At 42.5% G+C, this 21070-nt stretch overlaps 1 protein-coding gene across 1 annotated transcript in view; it reads left to right on the top strand.

Annotated features, from left to right (window-relative positions):
* The window catches only part of LOC126984563 (glypican-5-like), a 172167-nt gene that overhangs the window by 129464 nt on the left and 21633 nt on the right, over positions 1–21070 (top strand). The window contains exon 3 of the mRNA XM_050838285.1: positions 134–283. Within this exon, the coding sequence (XP_050694242.1) occupies positions 134–283 (150 nt within the window). The remainder of the gene's footprint in view (positions 1–133; positions 284–21070) is intronic.

Here is a 21070-nt window from a genome sequence, read left to right as displayed (position 1 = left end):
CACAGCTAGCGCTTCTTTACCTACGTTTTCCTTCTCATTTTTCCTTTTATCACATTTCTTTTCTTTGTCACCCCTCCTTACCCCCTCCAGTAATCCCTATACACACAGCTAACACATCTTTCTCCCGTTACAGGGTCTGAAGTGTGCGGGGGTGGCGCCTGCTGCCTGCCCGAGGTGACGGAGGCGCTGCTGGCGGAGGGCAAGCGCTCCCTCAGCCAGGTGGTGAGCGACACGGCCGGCAACATGATGGGCGTCCTCACCACGCAGCGCCAGGCCTTCAACAGTGAGTACCGGGGGAAGGGGCCGATGCAGGGGACTGTTGTGTTGTTGCTATTGGTAGTGGTAGTGGTGGTGCTACTACTACCACCACTTCTACTACTACTACTACTACTACAACACCAATAATGCTACTTTTACTCCTATTGCTATTGTTATCTACTGCTAAAGCTACAACAACAACTTCTTATATTGTAGTAGCAGTAGTAGTAGTTGTAGTAGTAAAAGTAGTAGTAGTAGTAGTGGTAGTAGTAGTAGTGGTAGTAGTTGTAGTAAACGCCTCACGGCAGTTAAAATTTAAATGACTTACTGTGCATTAAGAAATATTATGATCATGTTAGTACGTATTTACATAAGTGTGTGTGTGTGTGTGTGTGTGTGTGTGTACGTGCGCTGGTACAAAAGCGCTTGACCAAGACCCATGAATACAAAATGTAATTTATATGCATAATTGTACAATAAATCAATGAAATGGAGAGAGAGAGAGAGAGAGAGAGAGAGAGAGAGAGAGAGAGAGAGAGAGAGAGAGAGAGAGAGAGAGAGAGAGAGAGAGAGAGACAGTGAGGTAGTAATTTCTCGAGGAACCAAACAACTGACCAACATCATTGAGACTCCGGCAAAGACTCACTGACCCTCCACTGACTGACTGACTGACTGATTGACTGACGAACTGTATACACGAGTGACCGACTGGCGGACCCTTAAACATACTGATTGATCACTGTTTGAGGATGAATTACAAGGCGGATTATAGACTGAGAGAGAGAGAGAGAGAGAGAGAGAGAGAGAGAGAGAGAGAGAGAGAGAGAGAGAGAGAGAGAGAGAGAGAGAGATCCAAATACTAAATGATGAAAAGGAGACTTAGAAATGCAAAGCGAACTATTAACTCAACAACTGAAGCTTCGAACCACAAGTGAAGCGACGAAACGAATCAATGACTAACCGAATTAATGTTTTACCACGATATTTTACAATCTTTTACAATATTTACCTTCTATAATATTTACCTTTTGCAATATTTTATAATTTTTTTGGAATTCACACAAACACACACACACACACACACACACACACACCTGACTGAACACCTTGCCGAGTTACTGAACAGCTGACGAGAACTTATAATTGAGAACAGGACTGAATAATCCACCTCGAACTTGCTGAATGGGAGGTGCTGACTCTCTCTCTCTCTCTCTCTCTCTCTCTCTCTTATTGAATCAGATATCGACAAAAAGTTAAAGTTGTGATAAAATTAGACGTGATTTTGTTTGTATGATCATAATGGCTTCGTGTGAATATAATTATAACTTTTCAACTATTTGTCTGTCAGTTCGGCGTTGTATTTTTTTTATTATTGTTTGGTGGCTTTTTTTTTCCTTTTTTTGATTGTCTTGTTTTCACGTGTTTCTGTATCTCAGTTTTGCGTCTTCTCTTTTCATTCATTTATTTTTATTTTTTGGTGGCTTTTTTCCTTTTTTATTGTCTTGTTTTCATGTGTTTCTGTATCTCAGTTTTGCGTCTTCTCTTTTCATTCATTTATTTTTATTTTTTGGTGGCTTTTTTCCTTTTTTATTGTCTTGTTTTCACGTGTTTCCACATTACGTAGCATGATACCCTCTGCTCCTACCTCCTCCTCCTCCTCAATAGCCTACATTCCACGCCCTCACACACACACATCACCAGACACCCACGTCATCACCACCACATCTCAAGACACCATTTCACGTTATCACACATATCCACATACCGTATCATCATCATTTCAGTAGACAGTCTTATATCTCTCACTATATCACTCACACTCTTCTTTCTGATTTCTCTTTTTGGCCACTCTACTCTGTTTTGGAGCAGTAAGTAGCGGGCTTTTTTTTTTCATATTGTTTTCTTTTATTTTATTTTACTCCCTTGCACTGTTTCCTCTGCTGTAAAAAAAAAAAAAAATCAAATCTCACGTACACCACCGTCAATATCGCATCAATAATCGACATTCCACGTTCTCACACTCGTCTGTACGTCATTTTATCGTTGCCATCTCAATTATCTGTCTTCATTCTACTCTATTATTTAGTTTCATATCACACGCACATCACAATCACCAGACACCATTCCTCACGTTCTCATATACCTCCACACACTATACTATCATCACCATCTTCACTATCATGCATCATAACACCACCACACTCCATCATGCACCGGCACGCCCACACCACACCACCAGCCTAAACAACAGACACGACAGCACAACACGGCTTTAAAATTCCGATACATTCCTCCACTTGATGCAGATTCTTTAAATAAATCTCGACAGCTGACAGACAGAATTCCAACCCGCACCATGACATCACCGCACCCACAGACACACCCAACCCCAGACAGACACCACCCCAGACAGACAGATTTATACTCCTTACCATAACAACACCTACACCCACAGACACACCCAACCCTAGACAGACACATCACCCCCAGACAGACAACCCCAGACAGATTGATTTACAGCCCTTACCATAACATCACACCCATGAACACCTCCTCAGACACTCCCCCATACAGACATCCTGAGACAGACACATCACTAGACAGACAGGCACCCATAGACAGACAGAATTCCACCTTACCATAGCAAAATCACACCCCAGAACCCCTCCTGACCCCCCCCCCATAGAGACCTATCCAGACAAACCCCAAGACAGACACCTTAAGACAGACCCGCTTCCCTGATAGGTATTCCCACAGACAAACATCCCTATACAGAATTCCACTCCTTACCATAGCAACACCACACTGCAGAATCCCTCCTCCAGTCAACCCACCCAATACAGCCACCCTCCCTTTAGACAGGCACCCCTAGAAAGACCCCCTTATAAAGTTACACCCCAGACACCCCCAAACAACTCCCATCACACAGACAGACAGATAGACAGATAGAATTTCACCCCTAACCATAGCAACACCACAACCCTTAGACACACCAGACAGACAGACAAAACAACATGCAACAGAACACCTCTCTCAGATTTCAAGAAGCTTCACTCAGTGTGACTCAACACCAATACGCAACACCACCACGGCAATGCAACTCCACAACAACAACACCGCCATTATCAACACCATCACTCACACCGATGAATCAAGTACCGCGTCACCACCACCACCACCACTGTTGTCACCACCATCACCACCACCACCATTAACGCCGTCAACACCGGAGTACCGTCGCCACCACCTTCAGTAAACATTCCCACACTAACGTACGCACACACACACACACACACACACACACACACACACACACACACACACATCCGTTCACTGGCCACGTTAATGTATTTACTGATTCTGGAGAGAGAGAGAGAGAGAGAGAGAGAGAGAGAGAGAGAGAGAGAGAGAGAGAGAGAGAGAGAGAGAGAGAGAGAATATTATTGTGAGATGATGGTAGGTGATGGGAAGAGGGGGGGAGTACCAAAGGAGAAAGAAGAGGCGTGGTGACTACGAAACAGAAAGAGACGAAGAAAAAAATGTCGATTGAACATTCATGAACAGAGAGAGAGAGAGAGAGAGAGAGAGAGAGAGAGAGAGAGAGAGAGAGAGAGAGAGAGAGAGAGAGAGTTATGTCAAAATTAATCGACAAAAGACTATTTACGAGGAATTGAGGTCAAAGAAGATGGAGGAGGAGAACCAGGACAAGGAGGAGGAGGAGAAGGAAGATTAGGAGGAAGAAGAAGAAGAGGAGGAAAGTTAAATTATCGCAGGAGGAAGGGACTAAAGGAGGAAGAAGGGGAGAAGGATAGGAAAGGAGAATTAATGAATGAAGAAAGGGAGAGACGTAATCATGATAAACGGCGAGAGAGAGAGAGAGAAATGAGCATAAACAAAACGGAATAAGGAAGGAGAAGGGGAGGAAGGAAGAAGAAGGGAATTGGGCACAGGAAGAGAGGGTTAAGAAAGCTATTAAAGGAAGAAGCAGTGATTAAGAAAAGAGGGACGGAGAGAAGGAAGAGAGGGAGTGAAAGAAAGAAAGAAAGAAAGAAGGGAAGAAGAAGGGGAAGGATGAGAAATGATGTGAATGGAATAAAACGATAAAGGGGAAATGATTGAGAAAATATAAAGATGAAAAGGAAAAAAGATAGACAAAAAAGGAGGAAGAATAAAGAGGAAAAGAAGGAAATTAGGAGAGAAGAGGAAAGAAAAAGACGCTAAAGACAGGAAGAATAGAAAAAAAGAAAAAAAAGCAATGCATCATAATAAGTCAGAGAGAGAGAGAGAGAGAAATTGTGGCGGAGTGAGCATAGTAATGGTTATTGCCGTGATTACACACACACACACACACACACACACACACACACACACACACACACACACACACACACACACACACACACACACACACACACACTCAGAAACGTTGGTTGACTCGATTAAATGCATAAACAAATTAGGTAAACAGTCTAATCCATACAAATTAATACAAACAAACAAAGACAAAAGTAAAATAGATAGATAGACAGACAAAGAGGCAGGTAGAAAATTTTACGGATAATGAAAATAAATTAATATATGAAACTCGATATACGTGGAGATAAAAATGTGTGTGTGTGTGTGTGTGTGTGTGTGTGTGTGTGTGTGTGTGTGTGTGTGTGTGTGTGTGTGTGTGTGTGTGTGTGTGTGTGTGTGTGTGTGTGTGTGTGTGTGTGTGTGTGTGTGTGTGTGTGTGTGTGTGTGTGTGTGTGTGTGTGTGTGTGTGTGGGTGGGTGTGGGTGTATGCTATTTTAAAGAGTGTATGGATTTCAAAGTGTATTTTATGACTGTGTAATAAATGTGAATAACGTGTGTGTGTGTGTGTGTTTGTGTGTGTGTGTGTTACTATTGAGTGTGTATATGAATATGTAAAAACCCTCAATTTTTATGTGTATTTTATGGTTGGGCAGTAAATGTGACTAACTGTGTGTGTGTGTGTGTGTGTGTGTGTGTGTGTGTGTGTGTGTGTGTGTGTGTGTGTGTGTGTGTGTTGGCTATCTTTTGGCATTTTTGGCAGACGAGCAAGACGCGTCATCTCCTTAACCCTACCACACACCTGTCGCACACACACACACACACACACACACACACACACACACACACACACACACACACACACACATACATATTTATCCTTGAAAAAATATATGAAAAGGGAATATGGTTGTCAATATTTACAAGTCATGTATTCACATTCCAGTCACACACACACACACACACACACACACACACGGAATCGAAACTGACTTAACCTCGTGTGTTATTTTCGCTCTTGGTTTGTTTTTCCTTACACCATATATATCCTCTCTCTCTCTCTCTCTCTCTCTCTCTCTCTCTCTCTCTCTCTCTCTCTCTCTATCTATCTATCTCTCTCTATCTGTCTCTCTCTCTCTCTCTCTCTCTCTCTCTCTCTCTCTCTCTCTCTCTCTCTCTCTCTCTCTCTCTCTCTCTCTCTCTCTCTCTCTCTCTCTCTCTCTCTCTCTCTCTCTCTCTCTCTCTCTCTCTCTCTCTCTCTCTCTCTCTTATCCATCTATCTTTTCTATCTATCTATCTATATCTCTCCCTTACTATGTTTTCCCTTCCCTTTCTCTTCTCTTCGCCTTTTACTTCGCTGTTACCATTACCCAAACATTTAACGTCATCTCGGTAACACAATCTTCAAGCCAATCATAGGTAGAGTATCAGGTGACCTCCTTTGCATAAACTCCCTCCCCAATCAGCCTCCAGATGTCACGTTACCAAACACCTGTACCCTCCACCACCTTGACAATCAATGGGTCAGGAATCGCACCTCCTCACCTCAGATAGAAGGTCAAGGAGGGAAATGGAGAGGTTAAGTTGAGGTTTATAGTTTAACTGCGCGTGGCCTCGGTGCTCATCTTGTTACATTAGCCTTTGAGTTTGTGTATTTGTCTTTAATTGTGTTTTTTGAGGGAAAGGTGCAATGTTAAATAGGATAAAAAATAGGAAAATATGTAGGTAAAGGCAAAGTTTGGGGTTTTATGCTATAGATGCGCGTGGTTTCAGTGCTCATCTCCGTCACATTGGGTCTTGAGCTTGTCTTAGGATATTTAATTATGTTGTTTTGAGGGGCAGGTGCAAGACTGATGTAGCTTTATTATCTTACCTTTATTTATTTTTACTTGACATTTACTTCACCTTCATTTGCTTAACATTTACTTTACCTTCATTTACTTACTGCTTTATGAGTTTACAAGCTTACATGATATATATTTTTTTAATGATTCCAGTGTTTTTAGAATTTCTTGCAGGTTTACAGGTTACATAATTTTTTTTTTTTTTTGTTATCCCATTTTTTTTGTGTGTGTGACAGTTTGCCAAGTTTACAGGCTATACTTTTTTTTTAATGATTCTAGTTCTTGTATAATGGTTTGCAAGTTTACGTGATATGTTTGAGAAGGAAACCATTGTGTGTTGACATCCTAATTATGATACCCAAATTCCAGCTGTCTAGAGGAGGAGGAGGAGGAGGGGAGGAGGAGGAGGAGGAGGAGGAGGAGGAAGAAGAAGGTTGTCATTATGAAAGGGAAAAGTGAAACGCTATTCGGGGAGGGTTGGAGATGACAGTCGCTGAAAGGAATAAGAAAACAGGAGGGAAGGAACTGGAAGGAGAAGAGGACGAGGGAATGGGGAAGAAGCGAAGGGAAGCAAAGGAAGGCGGAGGGAAGGTTAAATAAATCACCTTACACACACCTAACCAGTCACAAAGGCGGAGGGAAGGTTAAATAAATCACCTTACACACACCTAACCAGTCACAAAGGCGGAGGGAAGGTTAAATAAATCACCTTACACACACCTAACCAGTCACAAACCCCAGTAGCCATGACATCACAGTTATCCATACATTCTTTCATAAGAGCAATATATATTCAGTCAGAAAGGTGCAAAGTATGTACTCCTTCCCCTATTCGTTACTCATTCTTGGTATCGTTTTGCAGCAATGGAGTAGCTTAAGAAAAAAATCGCTATGCACTGTTCTGGCAAAAAGGATACTAGGCTCCAAAAGAGAGTAAAATTGGATGGAGGTGTCTTGCTGCTCTCCTCTTGAAAGTATTCGTGTTGTCGGAATGAGGAAATACAGAAAAGGGAGAGTTGTGTGAGTGAAAGAGGTGAAAGAATGAAGATGCTGGTTCACTCTTGCATTTGGAATTTGGACAGTATATACATGACCTAGAATGAAAAGGCGTGTGTAGTGGGGCCTTCGGAGGGGTGGAGGCATGCAGTTAGTAAGTTCAAAAGAGCATTAGCAGACTCAGTAATTGAAGTAACAGATCACACACACCGACAGCTTCATTTTTATTACCTTATTTTTTATTTAGTACTGAAATTAATAATATCATAATTCGGATTAGTTCATATATTACTGATTTCTATCCTAAATACTGTCGTCAGTTTTCGTAATTCCTTCTACAGTTTTCATTCACTTCATAATTAATACTAAAGCGAATAATTTTAGAAGTATACGGTAAAGAGAAGTTAGTTCCTTTGATTTAAAAAGAGCGCAAAGAAATATGGAAATGCTTCTGCGAATTCGCGTTGCCTTTTCGAAATTGGCAATATGACAGAACTTTTAAGCACATTAATTGAAGAGAGAGAGAGAGAGAGAGAGAGAGAGAGAGAGAGAGAGAGAGAGAGAGAGAGAGAGAGAGAGAGAGAGAGAGAGAGAGAGAGAGAGAGAGAGAGAGAGAGAGAGAGATGTTTAATTACGTCGTGAACTAATGAGCGAATTTTCTTTGATGTCAATATGAAAATACAACACACACACACACACACACACACACACACACACACACACACACACACACACACACACTGAAAGAAAACACGCTACTAATGACTGTAAATTATGTTTGTAGTCAATATGAAACCAAATAAGGGATAATGAGAGAGAGAGAGAGAGAGAGAGAGAGAGAGAGAGAGATTGTCAATAGAAAAGTAGAAAAGAATATATCTGATAAACGAATATTAATCATTAGAGTAAGAACAAATTTGTCTGTTGTTAGTGAGAGATTGGAAAATGTCGCCCTTTGTAGCGTATAATTAGGAGATACTCTGTGTGTGTGTGTGTGTGTGTGTGTGTGTGTGTGTGTGTGTGTGTGTGTGTGTGTGTGTGTGTGTGTGTGTGTGTGTGTGTGTGTGTGTGTGTGTGTGTGTGTGTGTGTGTGTGTGTGTGTGTGTGTGTGTGTGTGTGTGTGTGTAAGCAAATATACAATATCCTTCTCCAACATTTCAACTGCTCTTAATAAACGAATATATACTTGTTTGAATATTACATTTCAATTCTACGTCTTATTGGTACTCTCTCTCTCTCTCTCTCTCTCTCTCTCTCTCTCTCTCTCTCTCTCTCTCTCTCTCTCTCTCTCTCTCTCTCTCTCTCTCTCTCTCTCTCTCCTTCGTATCTTGGGTGGAAGCAATTTTGGGGTGAGTGGCGTATCGGTGGGCGGAAATCATGTATCTGCTTGTTCCCTTCAGGAGGAGGAGGAGGAGGAGGAGGAACGTAGTCATTATGAAAGGGAAAAGTGAAAAGCTATTTGGGAAGGGTTGGCGGTGGAGGTGGATGGAAGGAAAAAGAAAAGGAGGACAGGGTGGGGAGGGGAGGAAGGGTGGGGAGGGGAGGAAGGGTGGGGAGAGAAGGAAGGGAAGGGAAGAGAAGGGGAGGGAAGAAGGGAAGGAGAGGTAATTATGTGTGTGTCATTTCTTGATGCGATTTTTTTCCTTCGTGTGTGTGTGTGTGTGTGTGTGTGTGTGTGTGTGTGTGTGTGTGTGTGATGTTTCCGAAATGGTATATGATTTTGGCTTTTGCACATGATTTATTATTATTATTATTATTATTATTATTATTATTATTATTATTATTATTATTATTATTATTATTATTATTATTATTATTATTTTATTATTATTATTGTATTTGTTGTAGTTGTAGCTTTGTTTTTTGTATGGGAGTAGTTGTAGTGGTATATAATAGTAGTGGTAGTGGTAATAGTAGTAGTAGTAGTAGTAGTAGTAGTAGTAGTAGTAACTGTAGCAGCAGTTGTAGTCGTAATCATAACCGTTGCCTTCTTGATAGTTTTCACGGTCTACAAACATCGCGTGAGAAAATAGACTTGGAGTTTAATTTATACTTCTCGGAAAATCAACTGTCAAGTCAGCCGTGTGTGTGTGTGTGTGTGTGTGTGTGTGTGTGTGTGTGTGTGTGTGTGTGTCATGATGCCCTCGTAAATTGGTGACAGCTATATGGTTAGTGTTTATGCGTCTGTGTGTGTGTGTGTGTGTGTGTGTGTGTGTGTGTGTGTGTGTGTGTGTGTGTGTGTGTGTGTGTGTGTGTGTGTGTGTGTGTGTGTGTGTGTGTGTGTGTGTGTGTGTGTGTGTGTGTGTGTGTGTGAGATCTGCCAATTACCTCATTACCCTCGCCTCTAGGCTCATTACCAGGGTTGTTAGAGGGGGGAAGAGGGAGAGAAAGGGAGAAAGAAAGGAAGAAAGAGGGAGAGGAGAGAATGGAGGAAAGAAGAGTGGATTTAGGGAGGGGGGAAATGTGTGTGTGTGTGTGTGTGTGTGTGTGTGTGTGTGTGTGTGTGTGTGTGTGTGTGTGTGTGTGTGTGTGACTTTAGCTGGGAGTGGAATTTCCTCTTTCCATTCCTTTTTTTCTCTTCCACCTCTTTTATTTTCTTCTTTTGCCTTTGTTTCTCTTCTTTTTCTTCTTTTATTTATTTTCTCCTTTTTTGGTATGGACGGTTCTCGCTGGCCTTGGAAATTTTCTTCTTTTTTTTTCTTTTGTATTTTTTTCCATTTGCCTTTGTTCATTCTTTTATTTGTTTTGTTATCAGTTTGCTGTAATTGTATTGTTGGCTGATTTATATTTTCAGCGTGTGTGTGTGTGTGTGTGTGTGTGTGTGTGTGTGTGTGTGTGTGTGTGTGTGTGTGTGTGTGTGTGTGTGTGTGTGTGTGTGTCCTGGGAGTTATAAATCTTTGTTCTCCCTCGTGTTGCATGCTCTCTCTCTCTCTCTCTCTCTCTCTCTCTCTCTCTCTCTCTCTCTCTCTCTCTCTCTCTCGCCCCCCCCACACACACACACACACACACACACACACACACACACACACACACACACACACACACACACACACACACACACACACACACACACACACACACACATACACACTCGCACACGCACACGTTATATTTTTTCCTCTCATTTTCCTCATCATCCACATTCTCTTTTCTTACCTTCCTTCTCGCTCCTCCTAATCTCTCCCTCCTCCTCCTCCTTCTCCTCCTCCGCCCACCTGTCCCTTCGCCCAGGTATGCAGTCTCACCTCGCGCCTAATTGATAGTGTCTGGCCGGGTTATTGGTCCGCCCGGGCACCTGCTGGGCAAAGTCCCGTCCACCTGGGGCCCGTGGCAGGTGAAGGGAGCCGTGGGTGAAGGGGCCGGCCGCTCTGGTGTCCATAAAGTGCTCTGTCTTATTCGGTGTGTCTGATGGGATGATGTTATTTACCTGTTTTGTGAGGCTGAGGCTGATGGTTAGGTGTGTGGGGGGTGGGGGTTGGAACGGGGGGTGGAGGGGGTATGTGTGTTGGATGGGGGATGTAAGTGTGTGTGTATATGTGTGTGGGGGGATGAGTTGAATAGTGGACGAAAAACAATGATGAAGAGAGAGAGAGAGAGAGAGAGAGAGAGAGAGAGAGAGAGTTTAACAAGATATAATTGTTTTCACAGAAGTTTCTCACTTAATTATTGTAATAGTGGTAATTGGAGTAGTAGTAGTAGTAGTAGTAGTAATAGTAATAGTCGTAGTTTTTCTCAGTCATGTAGTTTCTTCTTCTTCTTCTTCTTCTTCTTCTTCTTCTTCTTCTTCTTCTTAGTTAATAAGTAGCAATATTTCAAGCTTAAGGTTTACTGTACATACATCTGTTAGTGACACTCCTCCTCCTTTTCCTCCTCCTCCTCCTCCTCCTCTTCCTCTTCCTCCTCCTCCTGTTTCTGCTCCTGTTCCTTCACCCTTCCCCTTCCCTCCCTCTTCTCCCCTTCAGCTAATCATCCACCCCTTCCCCATCCCTCCTCTTCCCCATCTACCCATCCCTTCCAATACCCTGCTCCTCGCTACCCTCCTCCTCCTCCTCCTCCTCCTCCTCCTCCTCTGCCTCAAGGGGAATCAACAGCTGCATCACAATCGCCCCCCAAGTTATGTGTGTGTGTGTGTGTGTGTGTGTGTGTGTGTGTTGCCGACCGCCCCCAGCCAGCGTTGTGTGAGTTAGTGTACGTGTGTGTGTGTGTGTGTGTGTGTGCGTGTGTGTGTGTGTGTGTGTGTGTGTGTGTGTGTGTGTGTGTTAATACTGTCTCACACCTTACATCAGCGGGAATTAATTAGAATCCTCCATCGATATTACTGTCACTACCACCACCACCACTACCTCCACCACCACCACCACCAGTACCACCACCACCACTACCTCCACCACCACCACCACCACTACCTCCACCACCACCACCACCACCACCAGTACCACCACCACCATCACCATAGCAACAATACCCACAACACCATCACCACCACCACTATCGATAACAGCAATAACACTAACACCAAAGTCATTACCACCATCATCATCATCATCATCATCATTATTGCAACCTTCTTCCCCTTCATCATTTCTTCTCTCCTCTTCCTCCTTCTTACCATCACCTTCATCATCTTCATCATCATCATCAGCTTCTGCGGTGACCTTAATATTTGTCTCCCTGTCACCATTAATGCTTCTCACGACTTCTCCCTTCTCCCTTCCTCTCTACCTCCCTCCCTTCCCTTCCTTCCTCCATTCCCCCTCCTTTTTTGCCCTCCATCCTTAACGCTCTCCCTTTCTCCATTCCTCCTCTCTCCCCTTCATTCTCTCCGTACCTCTCTCTTTATCTATCTATCTATCTATCTGTCTATCTTTCTAGCGATCTAATTCTATATTATCTTCCTAATTTCTTTCGTCATTATTTTTCTAATTGGTTGTTGGAACAGATTGGTATAAAAAGAACGATGTAAGTTTTTTTTCTTCTTCGTTTTAATAATTGAATGCGTGTATTGGCCTTGTTCTCTCGTGTGTGTGTGTGTGTGTGTGTGTGTGTGTGTGTGTGTGTGTGTGTGTGTGTTTGCTAGTCTCACGTTTCTCTCTCTCCCTCTTCCTATCCTCCCTTTCGTAACTCCCTTCTGTTTCTACTCAAGTTCTCTTTTATCAATTATATCTCCCTGCATTCTCGTTTTCCTCCTTGTATTTCTTCTCTTCCATTCCTCTCTCATCCCTTCTCCTCCTGTCCCTCTCCTCCTGTTTTCGTCATCTGTTCCTCTATTTCCGATCTACCGCTTTCGTTTAATTGTCTTCCTCGTTTTTCTTTTGTTTTTCCCTTCGTCTATTCCCTTGTTTTGTCACTGTTTCCTTCCTTTGACTCTTCTGTTTTCCTTTCTTCTTTCCTCCCTTTCCTTCCCTTTTGTTTTTCCCTTCGTCTATTCCCTTGTTTTGTCACTGTTTCCTTCCTTTCACTCTCCTGATTTCCTTTCTTCTTCCCTCCCTTTCCTTCTCTTTATCATATACTGTTCTATTTTTTTCCCATTTCCTCCATTTCTCTTCCCTCTTTTCCCATCCTTCCCTCTTACCCTTCCATTCCTCCCCATTTCCTCTTTTTCCTTTCTTTCCTTTTCCCTCTTCCCTCATTCCCTTCCTCTCCTCTTTCCCTTCTTCCTCACATCCTCCCTTTCTCTTCTTCCCAGTCTTCCCTTCATTCCCTCTTACCCTTCTCCTCCTCACTCCTACTTCCTCCCTTTTTCTACCATTTTTTTCCCTCCCTTCCCTCTTTTTTCTTCCCTCTCACCCTTCTTTTCCATTTCTTCTCTTCCCTCATTTCCCTTCCTTCCCTCTTACTCCTCTACCCTTCTTCCCTTCGTCCTTCATTTCCTCCATTCCTCCCTTCCCTTCTTCCCTCCCTCCCTCCTTTCCTCCCTTCCCTCCATAATTAGTTGAATCATGAGGAGTATTTGCGGTCCGTTTTTCCATGTAAACGAGAAAGAAAGAGAGGAAAGGAGAGAGGGAGAGAGAGAGAGAGAGAGAGAGAGAGAGAGAGAGAGAGAGAGAGAGAGAGAACTGGTACGTTGGGATAATCAGTGAGAGAAGAAAAAGGTCAGATGGAAGGAGAGAAGGAGGAGGAGGAGGAGGAGGAGGAGAGAGAAAAAACGAAGGAGAGAAGAAAATAAAAGAAGAGAAGAGGGTAAAACAGACCATGATGAAAGAGGAAATGCTAGAATATTGATAAACGTGGAAATAGTGACAATAATTAAAAAAAATGTTGAGGAAGAGGAAAAGAGGAAGAGGTGGAAAAGGAGGGAGAAAAGGAAGGGAGAGAAAGTGGAAGAGAGAGAGAGAAAAAAAAAGGTAAGAGAGGATAATCAGAGAGAAGATCAGATGGAAGAGAAGAGAAGGAGGAGGAAGAAGAGGAGAGATAAAAAAAAACGAAGAAGAGAATGAAAAGAAAAGAAAGGGATAAAGAGATTATGATGAAAGAGGAAATGCTAGAATATTGATAAACGTGGAACTAATGATATAATGAAAAAAATGTTGCGGAAGAGGAAAAGGAGGGAAAAAGGGAAGGGAGAGAAAAAAATAGGTAAGCTGGGATAATCAGAGAGAATAAGAAGGTCTAATGGAAGAGAAGAGAAGAAGGAGGAGGAGAGAGAAAGAAAAAAAGAAGAGAAGAAAAGAAAGGGGTAAAGAGATTGTGATGAAAGAGGAAATACCAGAACATTGATAAACGTGGAATTAGTCAAAATAATACCAATGTTGAAGAGAGGAAAGGAGGAAAAGGAAGAAGAGATAAAAAAACGAATATAAGAAAAGCAGGACAAAGGGGTAAAGAAACAATGACGAAAGAGGAAATGCCAGAACAGCGATAAACGTGGAAGTAGAGATAATAACAATAATACAAAGTTTCAACCTTGTGTCAAAATATTTATACAATGTAGTTTCCATTCAATCCTCTCTCTTCCTTTTAGTCTTTTGTGGTGGAAATTGTGAAAAATATTATGCATGGAAAAACCAGTGAATTAGGTTATTCTGAATGAAAAGGAGGGGAATTGAGAGAGAGAGAGAGAGAGAGAGGGAGAGGGAGAGGGAAGGAGTGGGAAGCGACATATGGTAGAGAGAAAAATAGATAAAGGAGGGAACTGAGAGAGAGGGAACGAAAGGAAGGAGAAGAGGAAGGGGAAGAGAAGTGAGCCTGGATAATCTATACTCGTAGAAGTTAGAGAGAGGGAGGAAGAAGAGAAGAAGGATGAAATAAAATAGAGAGAGAGGGAAAGCGAATAGAGGAGAGGAGGAACACAAAATTAAAGAAAAAACGAAATAGCAGATGTTAATGGAGAGTGGAATAAGGAGATAAGGGAAGAAGAGAGGAAGAATGAGAGAAAATAGAGAGAGGAAGAGAGAATAGAGGAGAGGAGGAAAACACTCAATGAAAGAAAAAAGAAATAGCAGATGTTAATGGAGAGTGGAATAAGGATATAAAAATGAAACGAAAGAAAGGAAGGAAGGAGATAAATGTAAGAGAAAGGGAAAAAAAGTGAAGAGAATCTTGATAGAAGGAATAAGAAAGGAGATGAGACGAAGAGAAGATGAAAGAAAAACAAGAGGAGGAAGAAAGAAGAAAGGAGATGAAGATGGGATGCAGGGAGAAAAGATAAGTTAAAGAGGCTTGCATATAAGATTAAGGAGGGAGATGAGAGGAGGAGAAAGGGAGATGAGGGAGAGTGGAAGGAAGATGAGAGTAGGAGAAAGGGAGATAAAAGGAAGAGAGAGGGAGAGATGAAAGGGAAGGAAAGAGAGATGAGAGAAGGAAAAAGGGAGATGAAAGAAAGTGGAAGGGAGAGATGAACGGAGAAGAAAGGGAGATGAGGGAGAGTGGAAGGGAGATAAGAGTAGGAGACAGGGAGATGAAAGGAAAAGAGAGGGATAGATAAAAGGGGAAGAAAAGGAGATTAGGGAGAGTGGAAGAAAGATGAGAGAAGGAAAAAGGGAGATGAAAGAAAGTGGAAGGGAGAGATGAAAGGAGAAGAAAGGGAGATGAGGGAGAGTAGAAGGGAGACGAGGGAGGGAAAACCAAAGGAAAAGTGAAGCTGGAAACACTGTCTAGGGTGAGGGAGGGAGATGAGTGAGACGGAGTCTGGGTAGGAGGGAGAGAGGGAGGGAGATGAGGCATGGAGGGAGAGAAGGAAAGGAGGGAGGGAGGGAGGGACGTGTTCTCCTTGACTGCAGTGTTCAGGCAAACTACCCAGGGTGAATGTCCGCCACTCCCTCCCTCCCTCTCCCTTCCTCCCTCCCTCTCCCTCTCTCCCTCCCTCCCTCCCTCCTCTCTTACCCCTTAGCAGCCTCCCGTTTCTTTTGCCCATGCTCTCTCTCTCTCTCTCTCTCTCTCTCTCTCTCTCTCTCTCTCTCTCTCTCTCTCTCTCTCTCTTGTCTGTTTATTCGTATTTTTCTATCATAATTCTCCTCCTCTTCCTCCTTCTTTCATTTCCTCTGTTCTCTCTTCCTCAGTTCCTCTTCTTTCTTTCATTTCTCTCTTTTTCCTTCTTCTCTTTTCCTCCTCTCCTCTTTCTTCTCTTTTTTCTTCTTCTCTCCTCTTTCTTTTCCCCTTTTAATCCTCTTGTCTTATATATTTTCTTTTTTTTTTTTTGTTAAGTGAAATATATCCGCAACGCTAATTGGCAAAAATGTTTATACCTTTTTTTATTGATGCTGGATGTAAAAAGTATGGTTCCCTCCTCTTCTTCCTCTTTTTCCTCCTCCTCTTCTTCCTCTTCCTCTTTCTCCTCCTCCTCTCCCTCCTCGTCCTCAGCCATAACACTAGACCATTTCCTCCTCCTCTGCTTCCTACTTCACCCGCCTCCTCCTCCTCCTCCTCCTCCTCTTCCTCCTCCTCTTCGTATTAGCTATCAAGCAAGGGAAACTCATTAGGGGTCGAGGATTCGCGCAGTTCCGTGTGTGTGTGTGTGTGTGTGTGTGTGTGTGTGTGTGTGTGTGTGTGTGTGTGTGTGTGGATTGCTCGGAATTAGCTCTGGCCTGCTTGTGACTTAGCCGGCCCGGGTGTGGCTCCGTGTGGCTCTTCGTGGTGTGGCTCAGACATATCCCAGGTGTAAAACAGGTAACATTAAGCTCCTGAGATGTGGCCGTGACGGGATGTGGCGCAGGTGTGACTTGTGTGTTCGTGTGTGTGCGTGAACGTCGCTCCAAGTGTGGTAGTAAAGTTGCTTCTTAAAGTTTGGGAGAAGAAAAAAAAAAAAAAACACGAAGCACGCTATCAGGTTTCTATCGCCATCTGTGTGCGTGTGTGTGTGTGTGTGTGTGTGTGTGTGTGTGTGTGTGTGTGTGTGTGTGTGTGTGTGTGTGTGGCGTGTGAAGTTCTCAAGAGCGTTTTCCACATTCATGGTGCAGAAACATCGTCAAACTATCGCTAGGGTCGTAAAACTACTCATGGAAACACTAACACAACCTCTTCGGAAGCCTTACCAAATGTGTGTGTGTGTGTGTGTGTGTGTGTGTGTGTGTGTGTGTGTAAGCCTTGAAATGTTATCGGATGTCTGTTTTGGTATGAAAGAAAGGAGATTAGTTGTGTTCTCTAGAGTGTTTTCTACGTTCATAGTGCAGAAGTACCGTCAAACTATCACCAGTCTCATAAAACTACCCATGGAAACACTAACACAACCTCTGCGAAAGTCTTATCAACTGCGTGTGTCTGAAGTTCCAAAAGGTTAGCGAATCTGTGTTTTGGTCTGAGAGGAAGTGTTGCTCAGGTGTTTCCGTCTCCCAGGTGAAGGCATTAGTGTGTTGGCTGGCCTAGTTCTGGTCCCTGTCACGCCTCACTTCACCTGGGGCACCTCACCTGTTTACTTCTTCTTACCTGTTATCCACCTCAAGCTCTCCCCTTTCTTCCATTTTCCACTCACTCACTTATTACTTCTCCTTTCCTCTCTTTTGATTTCTCTTTTTATGCTTTTTTTCTCATTTTCTTCATTCCACTTTTTGCCACGTTTCTTCTTTGTTGTTTCATCTTGTCATTCTAAATCGTTTTTTCTGTTATTCCTTATTTTATTATCCTGTCAGACTTTTCTTCTATTCTTCTTCCTGCTCTTTCTGTTAATTAAGAAAAAGAGGAGAGATAGGAAAGATAACTAACTTGACTCTCCCCTTTGTTTTCTTCTACGTAATTTTTCTTCGCTTCTTATCTTCGTTATTTTACTTCGTTATCATCATTCGTTAGTCTTCGTTAGGTTGTTGTGTTTTCATTTATCGTCATTCTCTCTTCTCTGCTTCATTTTTGCTGCTGTAATTCTCCTCCTCTCTCCAAACTTTATTTCTCTCTCCTCTTATTTATTTCTCATTTATTTCTTCCTTCGTTTCGTATTTGTTTCTCTTTCTCTCGTCATTCCGTCTTTTCTCCTTCATTCTTGTTGTTGTGATTCTCCTCAACTTTCCAATCTTCCTCCTCTTCTTCTTCTCCTTCCTCTTCTTTTTTTCGTGTTTCTTCGTTTCTTTTTTCTTTTTTCATCTCCTCTTTTCTTCTTCTTTTCTGCTTCATTCTTGTTGTTGTTGTTATTCTCCTCAACTTTCCAACCTTTATCATCTTACCCTCTTTTCTTTTCTTTTTCTTTCTCCTCTTTCTTTGTTTTTGTTTATTTCTCTTCGCGTTATTGAGCACACCTGACCGCGCCTCTTGGGGATACCTGTTTACCAGTATTTCTCTCCTCCTCCTCCTCCTCCTCCTCCTCCTCCTCTTCCTCCTCCTCCTCCTCAAGCCTTAATCCTCCTCCTCTCCCCTCCTTATCTTCTTATTATCTTCCTCTTCCTTATCCTTTCTAATCCTAATCCTAAGTAATCTCTCCCATCTCCTCATTCATTGTTTTCTCTTCTTTTCGTTTTTTTTTTTACTTTTCTTCGTGTATTTTCTTCTCTTCGTGTGTGATCTTTTCCTCTTCTTCATCTTAATCATTATACTTATTATCTTTCTTATCTTTCCTCCTCCTCTCCTTTCTTCTAAGCATTTCCACTTCATTCCATTTCTTTTTGTTTTCCTTTGTTTTCCTTTATATATTTTCATTCCCCAATCCTCCTCTTCCTCCTCTTCTTCATCATCTTCTTTATTCTAATCATCATCCTTATTTTGCTTTTCTCTCCTCTTTTCTTTACTAATTCTTCTTTTTTTATTTTTCTTCCAATTTTTGTTTGATTTTTCGTTTCCATTGTTCTCTTTCGTGTATTTTCATCCTCTTCCTCCTCCTCTTCTTCCTCCTCATCATCATTCTTATCCTTATCTTCCTTCACCTCTACGGACGCTTCTCTTTACGCTTCAAGAAATTCCTACCTCTTGTAACCTGCTTCCCTCTTCCTCTTCTCATCCTCTTTTCTTCTTTCTTTCCTTCTTTTCCTCATTCCATACTCTTCCCTCCTCTTCCCCTTTCTCCTACTGATGATTATTTTTCTTCCTCTTGTTTCTCATCTCGCTTTTTTTTCCTCTTTTTTTGCGTTTTTTCCGTTCTCGTTTGATTTTTTTTCCTCTCCTCCTCCTCCTCGTCTTCTTCCTCTTCGTCCTCCTCCTTTTTCCTCCTCCTCGTCTTCCGCCTTCGCCTCATTTTACTCCTTATCCTTCTCATTTTCCACTTTTTTTATCCTGCGTCCTCATTTTTCATCGTTCTCCTCCTCTTCCTCCTCCTCTTCCTCCCCTCAGACTTCTTCTTTCCTTCCTTTTTTCCCCACTTCATCCTTTGGAAAATTCTACCAACTGCTTTTCCTCCTCCATCAATTCCTCCTCCTCCTCCTCCTCCTCCTCCTCCTCTCTCTTATGCTCTATTTCTCCTTCGTGTTCTCACTCTTGCCTCTTTTGTCTTTTATTTTCTTGCCATCTCCCGCCACACGCACATTTCTCTTTTCCTTCCTCCTCCTCCTCCTCCTCCTCCTTCTCCTCCTTCCACTATGTCTGTTCTCTGTACTTCTCCTCCTCATTTCTCTGGTTTCGGTTTCTTCTTATCCATCATTTCCTCCTCCTCCTCCTCCTCCTCCTCCTCCTCCTCTTCTTTCTTCGCCTTCTGCAACCTATATCACTCCCATACTCATCTCTGTCTCCTCCTCCTCCTCCTCCTCCTCCTCCTCCTTTTTTTCTTTTCCTCCTCTCTCTTGTCACCCATAATTTTCCTCTTCCCTCCGTTTGTCCTCTCTCTCTCTCTCTCTCTCTCTCTCTCTCTCTCTCTCTCTCTCTCTCTCTCTCTCTCTCTCTCTCTCTCTCTCGCTCTCCTCCTCCTCCTCTCTCTCTCTCTCTCTCTCTCTCCTCTCTCTCCCTCCTCCTTTTTCTCGGTTCTGCTTTGTTTTCCCTTCACTCCTCCCTCCTCTTTTCCTCTCGGGCGTTCCTCCTCCTCCTCCTCCTCTTCTCAGCTCATATATTATTCACTTTGTGGAATCATGACTCAACTCTTCGGTCAGTGCGTTCCTTTCCTATATCATTAAAGTGATGGAAGTAGTAGTAGTAGTAGTAGCAGTAGTAGTAGTAGTAGTAGTAGTAGTAGAAGTGGTAGTAGTAGTAGTGGTAGTGGTAGTAGTGGGAGGAGTAGGAGGAGGCGGAGGAGCAGTGTAGTAGTAGTAGTAGTAGTAATAGTAGTAGTAGTAGTAGTAGTAGTAGTAGTAGTAGTAGTAGTAGTAGTAATGAGGGGTGGGGTGCAGGATTGGTCTTTGTTTGTGTTATGATAATGGCTCTCTGTTAATAGTGTATTGTTACTTGGGGTGTTGATGATGATGGGGGGGCGATAATGGTGGCGCCAGGCGTGGTGGTGGTGGCGGTGGTTGTAGTGGTGGTGGTGGGAAGGGCCATGGAGTGGTGGTGTAATGGTGCCTTCATTCCAAGCTGATATTTCTTTGTTGATGTGAAGGACTTAGTCAAGCTCGTCGTCTTATTTATTTTAGCGTTGTTGTTTTTTCATTCCGTTTCTCAAATGTTGATGAGTATTTTGTTATTCTTTCCACTGATCAATAGTTACTGGGTTTGGAGAACGGAACTTTTCTACATATCTCTCACAGTTTATTTTTATTCTTATAGTGTTACCTAGTGTTGTCCCGGCGTTAGTTTGCCATATAGGAGACATGTTAGTATGTATCTATTTTCCTTTTATCTATCACACATTAAATTTTCTAAAGCATAATCTAATCTAATTTTGCTCTGTATGTTTTTCTGTTCAATATCCTTTTGTTTTTGTTCAGTTTTCCTCTGTCTGCTTCATAGTTTTCATTGTTAATACGGTTACAATCTTTCGTATAGCTTAAATTCCAGAGACGAACCCCATCTTGTGGCGTCAACTTGAATCTTCGTTTTCTTTCCTTGTTATATGAATTCCAGACCCACTATTGCATAATCGAACGTTGGTCTGATGCATAATGTAAATAAATACCCTTCGCCGCTTATCTTCTGTAGCACACGTCGAAGCTACTTTAATATTGGCTATAAATTACTGCATCCTCCAAACTGAAGCTTATCATTAATCGGTGTCGGTTGGTCAGACGATCGCACCCTCTTTTTCCTGGCGTGTGTGTGTGTGTGTGTGTGTGTAAGAGAGAGAGAGAGAGAGAATCATACTTCTTACGATCACTCTAGTCTAGTATGACAGTTGTTCCCTTACCAAAACTTGAGTGTGTGTGTGTGTGTGTGTGTGTGTGTGTGTGTGTGTGTGTGTGTGT

Source organism: Eriocheir sinensis, chromosome 5, assembly GCF_024679095.1.
Source record: "Eriocheir sinensis breed Jianghai 21 chromosome 5, ASM2467909v1, whole genome shotgun sequence".
NCBI classification, from domain to species: Eukaryota; Metazoa; Arthropoda; class Malacostraca; order Decapoda; family Varunidae; genus Eriocheir; species Eriocheir sinensis.
The sequence above is the reverse complement of the archived record's forward strand: the minus strand, read 5'-3'. Positions and strand labels throughout refer to the sequence as shown.